This window comes from Eretmochelys imbricata, chromosome 8, assembly GCF_965152235.1.
Source record: "Eretmochelys imbricata isolate rEreImb1 chromosome 8, rEreImb1.hap1, whole genome shotgun sequence".
In the NCBI taxonomy this organism is placed as follows: domain Eukaryota; kingdom Metazoa; phylum Chordata; order Testudines; family Cheloniidae; genus Eretmochelys; species Eretmochelys imbricata.
This window is the reverse complement of record NC_135579.1, coordinates 108413110-108432687: the sequence shown is the minus strand read 5'-3', so window position 1 is coordinate 108432687 and position 19578 is coordinate 108413110. Positions and strand designations below refer to the sequence as shown.

The following is a 19578-nucleotide window of genomic DNA, read 5'->3' as shown; positions in this document are numbered from 1 at the left end:
TTGGGAGGATGGGGGTGGAAGGGGCCCTTCACCCAGGCTTCCTGCGGAGCGAGGCTGACATGTCTCAGATAAAGGCTTTGTGTCTCAGAGCTCCAGGAGCAAGTCAGGCCCAGAAACAGAACAGCCCTGCCCCTGGATGCCCAGCTCTGCAGGGCAGGTGGCTGGAGCCCTGCGCTCTGACTGGCACTGAATGCTCGCTGTAGCAGAATGGGGGCCCAGCTGTGCCAAGGGCAGCCCCTTTTCTTGGTAGCTGGACTCCTGCTCAGCCTCCTCACTCCTGCTTTGAGCCCTGCTCCGGTGACATCTGAAGGTGGGTCCAAAGAGCCTCAGTCATTCCTTAGCCCCCCCTTGGGGAGGTGCTGTGGGGGGAAGCAGGGGAGGGTGTGCTCAGTCCCTTGTGGGTCTCTGCAGTCGGTGCATAGGCCATGGCTAGAGGTGAGCCTAGGGAACAGTAGGTCTCTCATCCACCCTGGCCCAACTTGCCAGCACAAAAAGCCGGCTTGACTACCTCCAGGTTCCTCTGGTTTGGGGCTGAGTAAAATGGGGCGTGGCCAAGGCCCTGCCACACCTGGCTCAGCCCTAGTTGTGAGTGGTTCCTTGGGGTCATGTGCAGCTGGGGGTAGGCAGATGACTTCAACTTACAGCTGGGACCAGGCGGATACTGTCTGGTTCAGGCAGGGACTCCAGGCTACAGGCTACTTTTGCAAACTCCCCTGGGTCTTGTGTTAAGCACAGCTCCCCTGAGCCAAGACTCTGCAAATGCTCACAGCAGTGACTGTCCCATGTGTGCACACTGCACATGCCTCTGGCCAACTGGTGAGTGCTGGGGATAGGGGTGCACTAGGGCCCCAGGGTTGGGGGGCACCCCAAGGTCCCTGGGAAGAGAGAGCACCTCTCTTTGCTCTTGACCAGCTCCCTGCCTTTGAGTGGAGCTGCATCAAGCTTTGTGAGGTGGTGGGGGGGTGCTGTGTGGGTATCCATATTCTGGAAAGAAATCCAGTGTGTTCTTAACCCATGTTAACTAAGCAGTTAATATAGCAGCGATGCCAGGCAAGTCAGTATTGCATGTGGGTGAACAGCAGGATGTTTGTCCTCAGGCTCCCTGGAGGCTTCAGCATGCACTGCTTACCTGAGATAAAAGCCAAATTGCCATTTCTTCAACTATTTTCAGCCAATTTAGCTAATCCAAGTTACAACCCCACCTTTGCAGTGTAGTGATACTGTGGGTGTGCATTGCACATGCATGTGGGGCAGAGGCTGGGGCTGGGGGGCCTCTCCACCCTCAAAAATGTCCCAGCTGACTCCATGCTAGGCTCTGTACTGTTCCTGCATCGTCTCCCTGGCCCTGCGGTCCCATGCCACCACCTGTCGCTCTGGGGGCTGAGGAGGGAGAACTGGCCTAGGCAGGAGATGCTGCAGGGGCAGTGAAGGGCATTCTGGGACTGGGATAACCATTCCCAAGGAGCCTGCGGTTGTGGCAGGGGAGAGCTGGGCTCCGGTGTGTAGGCAGGCTGAGAAATTATTTAAATATAAAACAAAGAAACAAAATGCCCCGAAACTTCATTCACACTGAAGTAAGGGTGTCTTGGCTGCCTGGTGCCCTTCCAGAACGTGGAGTGCAGCCGAACTCAAACCGCTGAAAACCAAGAAATGGAACATGATGGTACATGGCACCCCAGCCAGGCCACCTTAATACTGGTGGCCTGGGAGCTCCTTCAGCCAGCTGGCTTCCTGGGACATTGTCTATGGCCGATCGGCCCCTGGAGGAGGGAGAGTGTCCCTGGCTGAATGGTGGGCTCCTGGAGGGGGGATGTCTCTAGCTGGAGAGCGGGCTTCCCTGGCGGGGAGTCTCTGGCTGGCTGGTGGGGGGCTCCTAGGGGGATCTCCAGCTGGCTGGTGCACTCCTGGGGAAAAGGGGGGTGTCTCCAGGTGGGACCGTGGGCTCCCTGCGGGTGGGGGTGGGCGTTGTCTTTGGCCAGCTCCCTGGGGGCACCACACCCTTGCTGAGCTGCGGGAACTCCTGATGCTTCCTGTGCAAGCCCAAGTCCCAGGCTCTTCCCACTCTGGCACCAGGGCACCCCTCACTGCACTTCTCTCTAGGTAAGTCCTGGAACTGGCTCGCTGATCGGGACAGAGATGCCCAGAGACTATGGCAGCAATTACCTGTGCAAACCTGGGGACAGCATGGGGTGGGGGACTAAGCAGCTGTGAGCCTGATGGCAGCAGGGATGAATGCCCCCAGCAGCCAGCTCCCTGAGCCCTGCACGGTGCAGCACTCCCTACCTCTTTGTCGCCTGCATTGTCTCCTTCCCCCACAACCTCCCTGTGTGATGCCCAGGGCTGGCCCTGCCCTGCTCCCACTCCAGGGAGGAGTCCGGAAGCCCCAGGCCTTCCTGCTAGTCTGCTCTATCCAGGGGCTGCTGCTGCAGAGCTGCTGTGTCTGTCGTGGGAGCGCATGGACCTGCTTCTCCTTATCACACTTCCTCACGTTTTTCTGCAGTGAATGCTATCGCCCAGCATGAGACAGGGTGTGCTTCCCGCTGCGCTGGCCTGAGACTGGCCCGAGCCACATGCCAACCACAGGGCTATTTTGGGATGTTTGTTTGTACCCAAATGACCCGCCCCTCCCTACACCATAGCCCAGGCGCGGGGATGGACTCAGATCGTGATGGCCCATGGCACTCAGTTTGTGAGGCTGATCAGAACGGGGAGCAGACCTCATGAGCCCACTGGACCCTGGTGAAAGGTCTGCTTGGGTGGGCCACGTTCTGCAGCCATGGCGTGAGACTGGCGGGTTCTTACCTGTTATGCCGCCGGGCCTCCCAAAGAGCTTTTGCCAGCTGGCCAGCATGGGAGGCTGATGGCCACCTGTGGAAAAGGGAGCTTCTGTGGCTGAATCCCAGCTCTGACTCTCCCCTGCCCTGTCCCTTGCGTGCTTCTCCCAGTCCACCCCTCGCCCCAGGGCAGCATTGGTAGCCCCTTTGCACAGGCGTAAACGGTGACAGACGGTGGAAGGCAGGACTCCCATAGGCTCCCCATCTAACTGCATGGGGTGGGGGGTGATGCACACCTACCTCTGGGGGCTGAGCTAGGGAAGCACATATGAGCCCTGGGCTAGAGTGAGGGGGGTTTCCTAATACAACATCAAAAAGCCAATAGCATGTCTTTCTGTCCTGTGCCCATCACTGTGGCACCTGAGCCCTTGCAAAGACATTAAAGCCCTGACTCTCCGGATCAGTAGGGCTGCCACATGTGGCTCTGGTGACACAAAGCAGCAAATTCCCCTGCATGGGGGAAACCGCAGCTGGCCCAGCGCTGTCATGTGGCTGCTCTGTCTCGCCGGTCCCCTGAGCATAACGGTGTGGTCAGGGAAAAGGGGTGGGGCCCAGGCTGCTCTGGCAAATGGTTGATCTGCAGTTACTGGAACAGGCCCTGGGTGCTGCTGGCAGCTGGCACAGGACACAGCAACCTGGTTGCTCTAATTTGCCCTGAGACCAGGCCAGTGCATGGCAACTGCACAAATGGGGCACCGTGCTTCTGGCTCTCGTTGCCTTCTGGTGGCACTTTGACTGGACTATGGAGCAGCCTCTCCAGGCCCCTTCCCACTAAACAGCTCTCTTCTCCATGCAGATGTGGCTCTCCTGGGAGAGGTTTCTGAGACCATTCGCTGCTTCTCCCGATCTTTTGAAGACCTCACCTGTTTCTGGGATGAGGAGGAGGCAGAGCGTGGGAACCACACATACCGTTTCTACTATACCTACAACGGGTAGGTCAGGACTCTCAGGCCCTGGAATCCCAGCCCTGGCCTTTTCCTCCCCAAGGGCCAGGCTGGCTGCCCTGTGCTCTAAGCAGACACCTGACTGCCAGCAGCTCCCATACGCCTCAGCCCTGCTTAACTCCTGGTGGTTTGCTTAAAGATGCTGCACTCCTCGTCTCCCTGGCACGGCTCCGAGTGGAGCACTTTGCCTTCTGCAGCAGTCTTGGCCTTTCACTGGTTTCCAGAGCCTGGGAATTGGCTTCCGGCTGCAGTATGTTCTTGGCAGCTGTGTGGGGAAACGCACCCCCCTACCGTCAGTACTTTTGTGCTCGCCCCCACCATAGTGCTTGCGTGCCTGGTGGTCTGGTTTTACCCTCAGCCCCCACAGGCAGGCAGGGCCATTGGCCCCTTGGTACAGCTGGGAGCAGGGACTCGAATGCCGGTTGCCCAAGCCCTAGGTTAGTGCCCTGGCCACTTTCCCATTGTCTCCCTGCTGCCTGGGCCCCAAGGGGCAGAGAACCTGCTTCTGAGGGGGGGAGCCTCCCTTCCTGTGTTGCACACTGGAAGCCTGGCCCTTGCAGGGCGGGTGTTGGTAGGCGGTCAATGGCATGGGCTGCCACAAAGGGCTCTGCTGCTGGGCCTAGGGTTGCCAGGTGTCTGGTTTTCGACCGGAACGTCCGGTTGAAAAGGTAACCTGGCAGCATTAAAGCTGGGTGGCCACAGTAGCTGCTGGCTCCATCCCATCCCAGCACCTGCACGCGGCAGCTCGCTCTGGCCCAGTCTACCCCTGTCTGAAGGCTCCGCCCTCTGCAGCAGCACAAACTGCTTGGGGGACCCCCCGTCCCCTCTGGGCCCTGCCCCTGGGCTGTGGCTGCTCCTCACCTTCTCCCTGCAGCTAGAGGTGGCTCTGGGCACCCTGCTCCTGCCTCATTCTGCAAGAACCCAAGGTTCCTGGTTGCAGTTGACTCCAGTTATGAGCTCCAGGTAGAAGTCAGCCCTGTGCTTGCATCGCTCAGTCTGCTGAATGCTTTAGGAATGCTCAGAGCAAAACAGCAAGGATGGTGGCTTTCTACTAGCGGGTGAGAGAGGAGAGAGCGCGCACACACACTCTCCCTACTTACTCTCACACACCGTGGGTCTGCTCTTTCAAGTACTACGTGCAGAACTGTATATGCAAAAATAATAATAATACAAAAATCACCTGCAATGATCTCAATTGCAATTATCACGATCAAGCATGCAAATTGATTATTTGAACATGCAACTGCCATAATTGTGTGTGCCTTTTTTGCACACAAAACTGTGCCGAAAATCGTGCGTGTGTGTAATGGACTATCCTGCTTGTGTGTGAATGATCTCGCTCTGTCAAGCCCCTCCATTCTAAGGCTGGTCCCAGCTCAGTGTTCACTACACGGCTGATCGGATGCCGGCAGTCTAGGAGTTCAGAACACCCCTCTGTGGGGTTCTGTTTTTCACTTCAATATTGGCCACCCAGGTGAAGGGACAAGACCCTGAGTCCAGGGGTGAGGGGTCTGCAAGCTGCCTTCTCCCAGACAGGCCATGGGGGCGCACTCGGGGCCAGGCTGGAGGCTCCAGTGCACTAGGTTAGGCTGCTAGGCCCATCTCCTAGCATGGTGACGGCTAGGCGCGGTGCAAGGACCAAACCGTGCAGTCAATGGGCTCCATTTACAGGGTTCCGTCCAGGAGATCCTGGGCAGGGAGCAGCTTCTGGGCCTCTGAACAATCCAACTCCCCCCGCCCCAGCCCCTTGCTATGGGAACCGAACAACTCTGCCCAGCCCAGCCCCTCACTTTGGGGACTGACCCCTCCCCACCCTGGCCCCTTACTGTGGGGACCTGCCCCCGCTGTGCCCCGATTGGGCAGGCTCCACATCCCGGGGGGCCGATGGAGACTGAGCAGGGGCGGGGGAGAGGTGGGGCAGGGGTGTTTGGTTTTCAGCAATTGGAAAGTTGGCAGCCCCACTGGGACCCAGTCTCCCAGCCTGGCCACGAGGCTGGGGCTGCCCAAGGGGGAGGAAGGGGAACCTGGTGAGGCGCCTCCCGAGGCCTGTGTGGGCTGCGACCCCGCACCCTGACTGCCCTGCTCCCCAGGGAGACGGCCAAGGAGTGTGCGCTGACTCTGCAGAGACGGAGCGGCGGGGGCAGCCGTTACGTCTGCATCTTCCCCAGCAGCCATGAGGTGCGGCTCTTCACCCAGCTCTGCCTCCGCGTGCTAGACACACGCAGCAACCAGACCAAGTACTCCCGGGAAGTCGCCGTGGAGACGGTCGGTGAGTGCTGGCCTCCGCTTTCTGCCTGCGAGGCGCAGGGAGCCCTGCCCCTGCCCCGCCCCTACATCACGGCCATGCATCAGGGCCGGCACAGCCGATTCTCCAGTGCTTTGTCCTTTCCGGGGGCCGTGTGGTGAAGGGTTTACTGCTGTGGGAAGCCCCAGGCCCTGTCCTCCCCCTGCTGCCACCTTTTCTCTGACACTGGCAGATCATTGGGCCGATGGGGCAGAGTGGTGTTTCCCAGCATCTCTGTTCTGTGCCGCCCAGGAAGGAGAGAGCTGCCATAATCTAGTGATGCTCATACCACACTTCGAGAGCAGCAATGACCCTCACCCCGCTGCCGAGGTCTCAAGTCACCCTGGTGCAGCCTGCTAGCGTACTGCCCCCCTCCCAGTCAGGCCGGAGCATGGCACAGAAGCAGCCCTTGCTGCTCAGGTGGACACCCTCTTACTGCCGAAAGAGAAGGGAAACCCATCCACATGGTTCCTGTCAGGCCCCTGCGGTGTTTGACTTCAGGGGTCATCACCTTTCTGCAGAGAGATGGACACGTCCTGGCTTGCTCCGTCCCAGCTCTGAGGCTTGCTCCATGCAGCTCTTCTTCCAGCACTTGGTTTAGCATCATCTGCCAGCGCGGGACCATGCTGTCTGCCCCTCAACCGCCTCCGTAATGGAGAGGCAGCCTAGCCGCAAGCTCAAGTACCGCTTGACCCTGCTCCAATCCCAGGGCACTGGCGGCTAGCAGTACCCAGCTCTTCATGCAAGTGACAGCGTGTCCTGGCACAGCCAGGCCCTGGGCCCAAACAACGCCCATCCCTGGCGTCACACAGTTGTTATTACAGTAGTGCCTCGGGGCCATGCCTAGCCGCACGGGTGGGTTACGTACAGGCGGCGGCTGCTGCTGCTGCATGCTGCTAGCCTGGCCTTGGAGCTGTGGCAATGCCCCTGAGCCTGCAGCAGAGGCTGTTAGCTTTGGCACTTTCCTTCCAGGGCTCGTTGCTCCCCCTGTGAATATAACTGCCACCTGGGCTGGGGCAGCTGGGGCGCTGCAGGTGAGCTGGGAACCCCCAGCTACTGAATACACCGAGCTCTTCATCTATGAGATCCTCTACTGCATTGTGGGCTCCATGGAACCACCCTGCCGGGTAAGGCTGTGTTCCTCCCGCCGTGGCCGGCTGTAACGTACCCCATGGGCTGTGGGTGACACGGTGTTCCTCCCCCCGTGGCCGGCTGTAACGTACCCCATGGGCTGTGGGTGACACGGTGTTCCTCCCCCCGTGGCCGGCTGTAACGTACCCCATGGGCTGTGGGTGACACGGTGTTCCTCCCCCCATGGCCGGCTGTAACGTACCCCATGGGCTGTGAATATTGCTGTGTTCCTCCCACCATGGCCAGTTGTAACCAGAGGCGGATTTACCATGAAACAAACAGGGGGGCCTCCAAAATGCAGGAGAAATCTCATCTGACAACCTGCCCCTGAGTCCCGGATGGCAGTGCAGCAGGGTTTAGACTGCCTGCAGTTTGTGGCCAGTGGCCCCACGCCACTCCTGGAAGTAGCCAGCGGCTGGCGCTGGTGGGGGTGGGGGGAGGCGGCTCCATGCGCTGCCCCTGCCCCAGACAGTGCACGGAGACCCGCTGCCCCTCCTCCCCCCAAGGGGCACGCAGAGATGTGCCAGAAGCAGGGCTAAGGCGGCTCCCTGCCCTCTGTGCCACGCCACTACCGGAAGTGGTCAGCGTGGCCCTGGGGAGGGGGATGTCTCTGTGCATTGCTCCTGCCCCTAGCACCGACTCTGCAGCTCTCATAGGCCGGGAACTGCAGCCAATGGGAGGTACGAGGGTGGCACCTGCATGCAGCGGTGTGCAGAGACCCCCTGGCCTTCCCCCACACGTAGGAGCCGCTGCCAGAGGGGTTTGCTCTTTGTTTTGGGAGCTGTGCCGCGCAAGGTAAGTGCCGTCCCCCTGACCCCTCCTGCACCCCAACCCCCTGCTCCAGCCCAGAGCCTGCACCCAGCACCAAACTCCCTCCCAGAGCCTGACCCCCACATCGCCTCCTGCACCCCACCCCCCTGCCCCAATCAAGATACCTCACTTTATTTTCATTTACTTCCTATTACTTATAATATAGGAGGAGCATGAAGAAAAAAGAATGAAAAACTCGGGGAAGGGATGGGGGAGATAAGAGAGGATGTTCTTTTTCTTGGCTGGGTCCCGAGCCTTGGGGGCCCAAAAATGAAGCTGCACACAGAGCCCCACTAACTTTAAATCCACCACTGGCTGTAACATACCCCATGGGCTGTGGGTAATGCTGTGTTTCCCCTCCCTTGTCCGGCTGTGACAGGCCCCACGGACTGGTGAACACTCATGCCATTCTCTGGTGAACATTCATGCCATTCTACCTGCAATTCCCAATCCCAGCCTGGCAGCTGCAGTCACCTCATTTCCTGCCCTAGATGGGCATGTGCCGTATAATGGGGTCATTGGAAATTCAGCCAGACTCCTGCAGGGGAGGACGTGACTCTGTGTCACCTCTCTGGTGCTACCCCAGGCCCTTGGGGCTCAGGGGCTGAGAGGTTTGGGGGACGTCTTGTTAGAGGCAAGGACAGTGTATGTGGTGGTTGAAGCAGCTCCCATGTTCTCCTCTTCACCCAGTCTGGTCCCTCTCCTATAGAAGCAGGTGCATAGCACCAGGGCATGTGTCCTCCACACCCTGCAGCCTGGGGCCAAGTACCACATCCGGATCCGCACCAAGCCAGATGGCTTGTCCCTGGATGGATTCTGGGGCCCCTGGTCTCAGGCAGTGGCTGCTGAAATACCCCGCTCCTCAGGTGAGTGACTCCTGGACAGAAGGGGTTTGGCTGTGAGACCCACACACAGCATCTCCCCAGTCCTGCCTGGTAACACACAGCCCATCCAGAAGCCAGGGTGGGAGCTGAGAGAGTCACTTCAACTCTGCTCACGCATCGAGGGTTCCTTGAACTGTCACAATCCCCCATCTCTGAAGGCTTCTGAGGAACATCAAGGCCAAAGGGAGAGAGGACAGGATTTGGTGGAACCTGCGGGAGATGGCACCTGGGGGCTTGGGCACAAAGGGGCCCACTGGCTAGAGCCCAGCTCTGTAGGGCCCTGCCTGCAGGATCTCAGACATCCAATGAACTGTGAACTGTAAACTGGGCTCCTTGTTCCTGTGGCCCAGCCCTGTCTGCTTGGAGCTCACTTGTTCTCTCCTGCCCAGGGGAGATCGGGCTGCGCTGTTTCACCCCCGACCTGCAGTGGGTGCGGTGTGAGTGGACCTGGGATCCTGCAGATTCCAACAGCTCCCACAGCCTCTTCTATCGGTCCCAAGGGAGCAGTGATGCCTCCAGGTGACAGAGCCCAGGACATTCCACTTCTGTGCGAGGTGGGGAAGTGTGGCAGCTGTTCTGGGATCGACTTTCAGATGCACAGATGCAGCGCCCTGTCCTAGGAGCAGAGCAGCACCGCAAATCCCATGCAGCCAGGGCCTTCCCTTCCCCCCACTGGTGCCTGTGCTCTGCAGGCCCCAGAGGTTCCCAGACTGAGGGGTTCTCTGTCCTGCCCATCCCCTGCTTTGCTCAGGAGCAGAGATGAAGGAGGCTGTGCCACGGGATGGGCACATGCCATTCTTTCTGTGCTGTGCACTGAGGGCCAGAAGTTGGCTGGTCATCAAAGGCAGCTCCAGGGGAGCAAGGACAGACCCTCAGGGAGCAGGGGGAAGCTCAAGCCAGGGGGAGAGAGCCCAGGAGGCCAGAGGCGCTTGTGGGCAAGGTTGGGGCAGTGCCCACCTGCTGGTGACATTCGGGCCCTCATGGACATGGCGGGTTTGTTACCCTGCGGGGGTGGGGGGGCAGGGGACGCGGTGACTGGGGCGAGGATGGTGACAGGAGCCAGGCAGGTTGTTACCCTGTGGCGGGGAGGGGAGGGGCAGGGTGACTGGGGTGAGGGTGGAGTCTGGCTGCACAGGGACAGGTCAGTGAAGGGGCAGCCATGGCTGCCGGAGGGATCGGGAAGCAGACGTCTCAGCTGGACTGACCTGCGCCCTGCTTCCTCCCCAGAGGCCAGGCTTGGCAGCACTGTCAGGAGCACAGCATAGGGCCCCAGAGCACCCACTCTTGCATGTTCCAGCCCAGGAATGACAGCGACATCTTCACCTTGGTGAATGTCTCTCGGGGGCATCTTGAGCCAGTCCTCAGCTACTTTGGGGAGCCATTCCGGATGCATCAGGCCGGTGAGAACCCGCTGACTCCCTGTCCTGTTTCCTCCCCAGGTTTCCTCCCCATGGTTGCACAAGCCTCTGTCCTGTGAGGGTCTTGACTGCAGCACTGCGGGGTGCTGCCCAGGGAGCCCCCACCCTGGCACTGCAGCAGGAGAGAGCTCTCTCCTGCCCTGTCTGGGCAGAGACGGGGTCAGTGTGGGTGGAACTCGGGGGCTGGGCTGCGCGAGGGACTCTCCGTTTGCCCAGCTGTGCTAACATGCTCCTTGCTCAAACTGCAGTGCTCACCAGACCCCCAAGGATCTTGCAGGCCAACATCAGCAGTGGGCAGCTGAGGCTGCAGTGGGACCCACCACAGGAGGAACTGGCAGAGTACATGGTGTATCAGGTCCGCTACTCAGTGAAGAACAGCATGGATTGGAAGGTAATTGGGGACTGCCCCCCACTGCAGGAGAGGTTGCCATGGGGACTGGCACCCCCCTCACCTCCACAGAGAAGGTCTCCCTGGGTACGAGCACACCCCTTACCCTGCAGGGAAGGTTTGCCTGGGGACTGGCACACACCCCCACCCCGGCAACCTCCCACAGCAGGGGAGGGCTCCGTGGGAACTGGTGCACCCCTCCCCTGGAGGTGCTCCAATACCATGGAGACGGGTCCAGGAAAAAGGTGCCAAACCCAATAGAACTTGGCCTGCCCTTTGTCTGCCCCACCCCAGTCACCATCAGCTCTAACCCCAGGGTCAGCACGGGGCCTGTGGAGCCCAGCGAAGCATCTCTTGCCTCACCCCATGCTCCCAGGGTGTAACCCAGCTTTCCCTGGTTAGGTCCTGCAGATCCAGCATGCGGCCAACAGTGAGACCCTGGACCTGCGTGCTGGCCCCGGCTACCTCCTCCAGGTGCGAGCCAAGCCCAACGCGCAGCAGCTCCAGGGGTTCTGGAGTGCCTGGTCAGAGACCATCGTGGTGGAGGGCCCTTCTGGAGCAGGTATGGGCCAGTGCTCCTGACGGGGATGGGCCTGAGTGAGGAGGGGGGCCTGCAGCTGGCTGAGGTGAGGGGCACTAGGGGCTGAGGCCTTGGGTGGGAGGTGCTGTCAGCCTTTAACAGTCTCCACAGAGTTGCCATTAGTGTGGGTCACACTGTTCCACAAAGGTGGGCCATACAACCCCAGTGACTCTGGGACTGGGCCTTTGGCCACCAGCATCCCGTGTCTCCCCATGAGCTCTGCCCAACGAGTCTGACTGAGGAAGACTTTTCATCCCTTTGGGGATCAGTGAATGTCAGTCGGTATTTGCAGTGATGCCAAGTAACCTGTCTCAGACCAGGGCAGAATTTAACAGCCAGCTGGAAGGCAGTGTTGGAGATTTCTGAGATTAGCATAGGGAGCAAAGATTAAGACTGAGTTCAGACTGGTCCAGCTGTTGTCAAACTTTTTGAGCTGAGCCCTCCTTTGAGTTACAATTTTGGGGTGCGACCCCCCAACCAGACAAAAATAGACACGATCCTTGCTTCCCCCCCCTCAGGTTTTTAGGGTGCGGGAAGGCAAGTGCAGTCTTTGGGGGTGGAGGCTGCTGGGAGCGGAAATTGGGTTAGCCATGGCAGATGTTGATACTGACCCACAGGCTGGGTGCCCCATTGAGGCGAGCCAGAGGGTAAAGGTGGCGCTCTTTTCCCTGGCGTTGCCGCTCACCCCCTCCCCAAAAAACATGCCTCTGTACCGCCCTGGGAGGGCATGCCCCACAGTTTGAAAACCTCTGAACTGGCCAGTGCAGGGGTTCCCCTAGCCAAGGTGCTGTAGAATCCATCCTCTCCCTCTCTCTCGCTGTGTCCCAAAGGAGAGCTGCTCTGTGTATGTGAACCTTGTTCTCATCCCAGGCCCCCGGCCCCTCCAGTCCGTTGTCTTTGTGCTGCAAACATGCCAAGTGCAGCTGTTCAGCCTGCCAGGCTTTCCCATGGAGTGTTACTGCTCGGCCATTGGCATTCCCTGACAACTGTTTGTCCAGCCAATTCTTAAAACCTCCAATGATGGGGATTCCACAACCTCCCTTGCAAGCCTATTCCCTAGCTTAACTACCCTTAGAGTTAGAAAGATTTTCCTAATATCTAACCTAAATCTCCTTTTTAAGTCCATTACTACTTCTCCTACCTTCAGTGGCCAGGAGAACAATTGATCTCATGCTCTTTCTAACAGCCCTTAACATACTGAATAACTGTTCTCTGCCCCCCCTCCGCCCCCAGTTCCCCCCCCCCCCCAGTCTGCTTTTCTCAAGACTAAACAGGCCCAGTTTTTTTAACCTTTCCTCATAGGTCAGGTTTTTAAAGGCTTGTATAATTTTTGGTGCTCGCCGCTGGACTTTCTCCAGTTTATCCATATCTTTCCTAAGGTGTGTTGCCCAGAATTGGACACAAGACTCCAGCTGAGGCCTCATCAGGGCCAAGTAGAGTGGGACAGTTCCCTCCTGTGTCATTTATATGACACTTCTCTTCATACTCCCCAGAACATTAGCCTTTTTTGCAACTGCATCACATTGTGGCTCATATTCAATTTGTGATCCGCTACAAGCCCCAGATCCTTTGCAGCAGCCACGTAGCCCCCATTTTGTAGTTGTGCATTTGATTTTATCTTCCTAAGTGTAGTACATTGCACTTGAGAGAGACAAGGTATGTGAGACAATATCTTTTATTGGATCATCTTCTGTTGGTGGAAGGGAAGGTTTTCAAGCTTCATGGCGGCCTTCCTCAAGTCTGGAGAAGGTAAGCAGTGTCCAAGTAAAATATGAGGTGGGACAGATTAAGTATAAAGGGCTCAAACATGCTATAAGAGATCACTTAAAATGAAATGGGCAACTAAGGGTTAGCAGGCAGTAGGGTGTGCTACAAATTGCTGTAATGAGCCATACACCAGTTTCTCTGTTAAGTCCACGGTTTTTAGCGTCCAGCAGAGTTATGAATTTAAGTTCCCAAGATTGTCTTTTGAAGGTGTTCTGCAGCTTTCCTCTGCAGGCGAGCACTGAGAGGTCAGCTGTGGAGTGATTGCTTTGTGAAGAATGTTCACTTCTGGGTGATAAGAGTATTGTTGTCTTTTATCATTTTTGAGAGCATAGTGATTGTCAGGTTTCACCCACATAGTTGTTGTTGGGCATTTGATGCACTGGATGGGGTACACCCCATGTAGGACCCATGGATCTCGAAAGGTGTGTTGTGAGGGGTATTGATCATTGTCGTGGAGATGTGTCTGCAGGTTTGGCATCAGTTCTGGTAGGGACTAGTGCCACTTTGAGTCGGTGTGTCCTGGACAATAAGAAGCTTGTTTCTCATGATGAGCTTGGCAAAGATGAGGTTGAAGGCCAGAAGAGGGTTCCCATCAAGTTTGGGTTGTAATTGTTTGATGATACATCATGGGTCCAATGTGGGGTGGCTGGGGACACAGTCAGTAAGTGTGTGTGTGTGTTTGTTTGTTTTTCTATATTGAAACAGGTTGTCCTCAGGTATTTGGGTTGCCCACTGCACAATGCAATCTACTTTTCTGATGTCTTGTCCTTGCTTAGTGAAGGCGGTGTTTAGGTGACTTGCTCTTTGGAGTAAATTCTGTGTGCACTTGCCTTTACTGAATTTCATCTTGTTGATTTCAGACCAATTCTCTAACTTATCATGGTCGTTTTGAATTCTAATCCTGTCATTTGAAGTGCTAGCAATCCCTCCCAGCTTGGTATCATCCGCACATTTTGTAAGCATACTTTCTACTTCATTATCTGAGTCATTTAATGTAACTATTGAATAGTACCAGACCCAGGACAGGCCTCTTTCTAACTATAAGGGTAGTTAAGTTCTAAAATAGGGAGGATGTGGAATCCCCATCACTGGAGGCTTTTAAGAACAGGTTGGACAAACACCTGCCAAGGATAGTCCATCAGGACAGTTGGGTGACCGGCTGTGGCTTGAGCAGGCACAGGGTGGAGCAGGAGCTGAAGCAGAAACAAGCACAAACTGGAGCAGGGTAGTCTAGCAAGCAGCATCCCCAGCAAGGTAGTGACGTTGAGCAGACTGAAGCGGCTGCTTTCACTAGATACCTGCCTTGGTGTCACCTGGTTAGACTCTTGCTTGTGGATTAACTGGACCCTAAGGACTCACAAGTAATTATCTCGAATGTCCTATCAGGCTCAGAGCCATCAGGCTCAGAACACTCATTACATAATCTAGGTTTAATTGGTCCCCTCTCAGCACAAGGGGCAGGATTAGATGACCTCACATTTCTATTTCAGCAACCTCTCCCTAACGTGTCAGATGTGGGATCCAGGCAGGCAGCACCCCTCCTGGTGCCTCACGTCAGGTCAGATGGTGGATGCCTCTGTGTTGATATGTGTTGATCCCAGCCAGGTCTTGAGGACACATTTATACCACCCCAGACAGCTACATGACCCAAATACCTCATATCTCCCTCTGTGCCAGAGGAAGCGCTTTAATCCCTTTTACCTAGCAGGTCACAAGACAAAGTCTGATGGGTCACCTGAGACACACATTGCTCATAACAACACTGCAGACAATTCCTATTTTCATCACAGGCAGCAAGGACACTGGGGAGCCCGATGCATTCACTGCTCCCTTCTCTGTCCCCGGCTGGATAATACTGAGCCTCACCATCACACTGCTCTTCTTCGTGGGACTCCTGGGGCTGAGGTGCTCTTTTCCTTCTGTGTACAGGTAACTGACCCCTCCCCCTTCTGGGGTACAGGTAACTGACCCCCCGCCTGACGGGGTACAGGTAACTGACACCCTCCCATTCCTGTAACTGACCTCTGCTCCCAAGGTACAGGTAACAGATCCCTCCCTCATCAGGGGTAAAGATAACTGACTTCTCCTGCTCCCCTGCTCTCTCCCTGTCCCCGAGAGTTCTCCCTGCTGTGCCCACCCTTTTAGACCCTAATTTCTTTCCCCCAGTGGGACTGTGCTGTGACAGGCCTGGTTAGTGTGTTTCTGGGACTAGCCAGGGGCAGGATGGTGTCTCTGCACATAGACCTGTGTGGTGCTTGGTGGGGAGGGAAAATGTCTCTCGCATAGGGCCATGTGGAGCTTAATTGGCCTGTGTAGAGCTGGGGAGAGAGTGATTTCACACCCCCATTTTTCCTTGCCCAGCAGCGTGAAGCGAAAGCTCTGGCCGCCCGCCCCAGATCTGCACCGTGTCCTGGGCACTTTCCTCACCGACGGCAGCAAGCAGCAGCAGGTGAGGTGCAGAGGCCTCAGGCGCGTTCCCGGGACAGGAGCCGAGGTGGCTGTCCTGCCTCAGTAGGGTCACCAACTTTGTAAGGTTTAAAAACCGGACACTGAGCAGGAGTGCCAGAACCTCCCTCGCCCTGCCTCTTCCCCCCAAGACCCCACTCCCGATTTGCTCCTCTTCCCTCCCACCCCCGCATCACTCGCTGCTCTTCCCCTCTGCCCAGGAGGGACTCACCTGCGGAGCTGTGGCTGGGAGCTGCAGCCGACGGAGGTAGGAGGCAGCCCTGGCTGAGTAGGGGCTGAGGCAGGTGATGACCCAGTGCCTCCCTTGCCCACAGTAACCAGACTTTGGGTGTCCGGTCAGTAGATTTGATCAGACACTGTCAAGTCCCTTTTCGACCAGACTTTTTTCTGGTCAAAAACCGGGCACCGGGCCACCCTATGCCCCAGATGAACGCCAGCTGGTAGAGACTGTGCGTTCCCCCACCTCCCTGCTCCAGAGCCAACAAGGTAAAACCTTTCACTGGAGCTATTTGTCATGTCTCTGCCTGTGGAGCCATTTCCCAAGTAATCACAAGTCTGAGTCTCAGTGGAATTAAGCACTGCAGCTCCTGTGGCTGCAGCTGGGTGCTCAGCACTCCTGTGGGTCAGCCTTGTGGGGATGGCTTCTGGGCTGTAAAACCACCCCAAAGGAGACCCAAGCGTTTCCAGACACACAGGGCTGTACAGCCCTCTGCATGAGCCCCCCAGCCAGCTAGGAATGTCCCCTCCCCAAGGGGTAATGCCCCCATTCTGAGCCTTGTGGTACAGCTGTAGCATTTAGGCATGTGGGGAGCTGCCACTGGGCCAGGCCTGGCTCTTACCTGACCTGGGCCTCAGGCTCCTGGGGTGACTTCCAGTCAGGCAGGGTCATCACCTTTGGCTCCTCTCTTTTTCAGCAGCTTTTCACTGTGGATCTCAAAGCCTTTGACAAAGGGAGTCGGGGTCACTTCCCCCAAGTCACGTAGGGGGAGACTGAGGCAGGAGGGGATGGGGTACATTCCTTTGGCAGGTTCTTTGAAGCCGCTCCGGGGTTGATATGTGAGGATTGGTCCCAGGAGACGTATTAATGGGCCAAGGGCAGGCAAGACAGGCAGAGGTTAGTGACTGGGGAAATGTATCAAATGGAGATCTCTGTCCTGCATGCGTAATCTACACAGAGGGTGGGATACAGGCCTGGTCTGGGGCGGGGGGCTGCATTACTTTCCCTCCCCCTCCTGCCCCAGCCTACACTCACCTGTGCTATTTCCCCTTCCTCCTTAAGGCAAACACTTCATTCTACAACAAGCCCTTGGAAGACGTGATCCTACCCTGCCTCCTGGAAGTCCTTTCTGAGAGGAAGGGGGCTGAGACTCCCCCAGAGCCCACCCTGCTGAAGACAGCAGGCCCAGGGTCTGACATCCCCGAGGATCCAGAGACTAGCAATCTCTCCTCTCCTCACCAGGACTACATGGTGCTGCATCCCAGCAGCCCCACGGGCAGCCGCTACGAGAATGAGTACTTGGACAGCAGAGGGGAGGGGGATGACAGCTACCTTAGGGGTCTCGCTGTGCTCCTGCTCCATGTCCCAGATGCCCACTCAGAGCTCCGGCAGGACAGGGCTGAGATCCAGTACAACCCACTGGTGCCTAGCAGCCTTCAGGCCGAAGACATACCTCTAGGGGGGCCTGTGGACTCTGAGGAAGAGGACTGGGATTGCCCATGCTCCGGGAAGCAGTCCATGTCCACTACAGACATTTCTAACCAGTCCTACCTGCTGATGAGCAGCTGGGAGCAGCAGCCCTTCCTCTGAGTGCAGGATCTGCTACATGCTCCAGGCTGCCTCGTGAGGATGGGAGTGAGGCAGAGGGCTTGGCGTGTCATTGGAACCTCACGGCTGGGACATCCGTGCCTGACTGGATCCTCAGCTGGGCAGGAGGAACCCCCATGGGCAAATACTGTAGAGTTACGTGCATTTCTTCTGCAGCCTCCACTGTCAGCTTTTGCTGGTGACAGGATCCCGCACTAAATGGGCCAGGCCTGATGGTGTTTGTACAGTCAGTGGTGGGCGGTACCGCCCTCCCCAGCATGTGATCAGTCTCTGAGGCAGACCTCCAAACAAGCTGCACCCTGGCACTACCAGAGAAGTCCTGCAGGATGGGGTAGGGGGCACTACAACTGTCCTGGAGGTCAGAAATCTGAACCCTTCCCCAAGGAACTCCAGCCATTGTCCTCTGTGATCCCCAGCTGCTTTCCTTGGGGAGGGGCTGCAGAATTCTGACATCTGGGACAGTGGGGTGAGCCCTCCCCTGGGTTCTGTGTGGGAGCTGGGGGCTTTGAAAAGGGGATGGGAGGGGATGAGTACAGCAGTAGTCCTGCCTCATTATAGATAATCCGACCTGAGACAAGAAAAGAAGTCAGCTTTCCCTCCCCCTGGCTCCCCAGTCCAGCTGCCTCCTGCACTTCCCTTCAGCACTTCTGGTGCACCCCGCCCACCCTCTACCACAGGCCCACCGGACCTTTCAGTTGGGCCCCTAGCTCGTAGATCCCAACAAATCACTCCCCCTTTCACTGCCAGCTGGCTGCATGAATTGCAGCCGGTCAGCTTTCAAACCACGCCAAGGAAACGTCTAACGTCTTCGTGAAGCTGTCTACATGGTTCCAGTCAGCCAAGCTAGGAAACCCAGAGCATTATGACATCACTCCCCTGCCTCAGTCACAGCCATTTGAGCTGGGAACGAGTTCCTTTGTGCTCCCTTTTTTTCTCCCACTCTCCACACTGCCTGTGTGTGCCTAGTTCTGTCCCTCTCTCCCTCCAGAGCATATCTTTACACTTGTCTCCCTCCTGACATGGTCTCTGAAGCTCCTGGGTGCAGGGTCCTGCCTGGTCTGTGCTTTGCCCTGTAGAATGCGGTGCACACCCTGTGGCATTACTGATCAGTAATAAAGAATCATTTACTGGAATGTGAGGCCTGTTGCTGCTAATTGGACCAGGGTGGTTTACTAATGTGGCACACTCTGCAGCAGTCCCTGGAGACAAACTTAAGCTCTTGAGAAATCCTCATCACAAAGCAGAGAGCTCTACTACCGGACCCCTCAGTTTGGAGTCCCATCCCATCACTCCCTACACTGGCCTCCCATGAAATATCAAATCAAGTTAAAGGTCTTGGCCCTGAGCCGCAAGGCTCTCAGAGTATCTAATGATCACCTAAAGCTCTGGGATGAAGAGTGGTGGAGAACTCCACTCCTCTGGCACAGTGGAACTCCCTGCAATAAGGATAAAGCAGCTCTGTGTGGGAGACAGAGCCTTCTCAGGGGCCAGTGTGAGACTGTGAAATTCATAGATTTTTAAGGCAGAAGGGACCATTGTAATCATCTAGTCTGACCTGTATAGTACAGGCCAGAGAACATCCCCAAAATAACTCCTGGAACAGATCTTTTAGAAAAACATCCAATTTTGATTTAAAAATTGTCTGTGATGGAGAATCCACCATGACCCTCGATCCATTGTTCCAATTATTAATTCCCTTCACTGTTAAAAATTTACACCGTATTTCCAGTCTGAATTTATCTAGCTTGAATTCCCACAAAACCTCCCCAACTTCTGCTCCAACTGAAAGGCCTTGCTTTCTTTAAAAAACAAAGTATGTGTACATGTATTTTAAAAATCCTAAACCATTCCCCTGCGCATGCTTCTCCCATGAAGGACCAGAGGAGAGAACACACATGGGACAGATGTTAGTCACTTTATGTGCTAGTGAGAGGTGCTCAGATACTACCCTGAAAAGCACAGTGTAAGGAACCTAAATTGAATAGATCTGAATGTGTTCTCTGATTGGCTCAGCCAAGAAGAGCAACAGCTTTCAGTGGACTCAGCCATGGCCAGTCACGATACAGCTGTTTACATATGCAGTTCAATTGGTTGACACTTCCCTTCCTAAGGTGCAGTAGGAAAATGTCCTGGATTCTCACCTCCTCTATAAAAGCCCTTTGAGAGATCTGTGAGTGTGGAGTTCCCTGAGAGAATATCTCACACTGTTCTATCAGTAGGGTGGAGGCTTGCCAGGCCATCTATTCG

At 56.5% G+C, this 19578-nt stretch overlaps 1 protein-coding gene across 3 annotated transcripts; it reads left to right on the top strand.

The window, feature by feature from the left end:
- Positions 1-86: 86 nt before the first annotated feature.
- Positions 87-19492, top strand: MPL (MPL proto-oncogene, thrombopoietin receptor). Of its 3 annotated transcripts, none has more exons than XM_077823853.1 (12): positions 87-310; positions 3631-3766; positions 5869-6047; positions 7035-7189; positions 8713-8869; positions 9277-9406; positions 10115-10287; positions 10554-10696; positions 11096-11255; positions 14831-14969; positions 15405-15489; positions 16786-19492. In XM_077823853.1, the coding sequence occupies exons 1-12, from the start codon at positions 208-210 to the stop codon at positions 17311-17313; spliced, it is 2088 nt and encodes a 695-aa protein (XP_077679979.1). In that variant the 5' UTR covers positions 87-207; the 3' UTR covers positions 17314-19492. The 3 variants fall into 3 exon arrangements, with proteins under 3 accessions (XP_077679979.1, XP_077679978.1, XP_077679977.1); XM_077823852.1 differs by having other exon boundaries at positions 8716-8869; positions 15402-15489; positions 16786-19484; XM_077823851.1 differs by having other exon boundaries at positions 15402-15489; positions 16786-19482.
- The last annotated feature ends 86 nt before the right edge of the window (positions 19493-19578 follow it).

Excerpts from the sequence above, each read along its gene's own strand:
- MPL (XM_077823851.1), top strand. The coding sequence starts at position 208 with ATGGGGGCCCAGCTGTGCCAAGGGCAGCCCCTTTTCTTGGTAGCTGGA. Across the intron at positions 9,407-10,114 it reads GGGAGCAGTGATGCCTCCAG|AGGCCAGGCTTGGCAGCACT; the intron begins GTGACAGAGCCC and ends CTTCCTCCCCAG. Across the intron at positions 14,970-15,401 it reads TCTTTTCCTTCTGTGTACAG|CAGCGTGAAGCGAAAGCTCT; the intron begins GTAACTGACCCC and ends TTCCTTGCCCAG.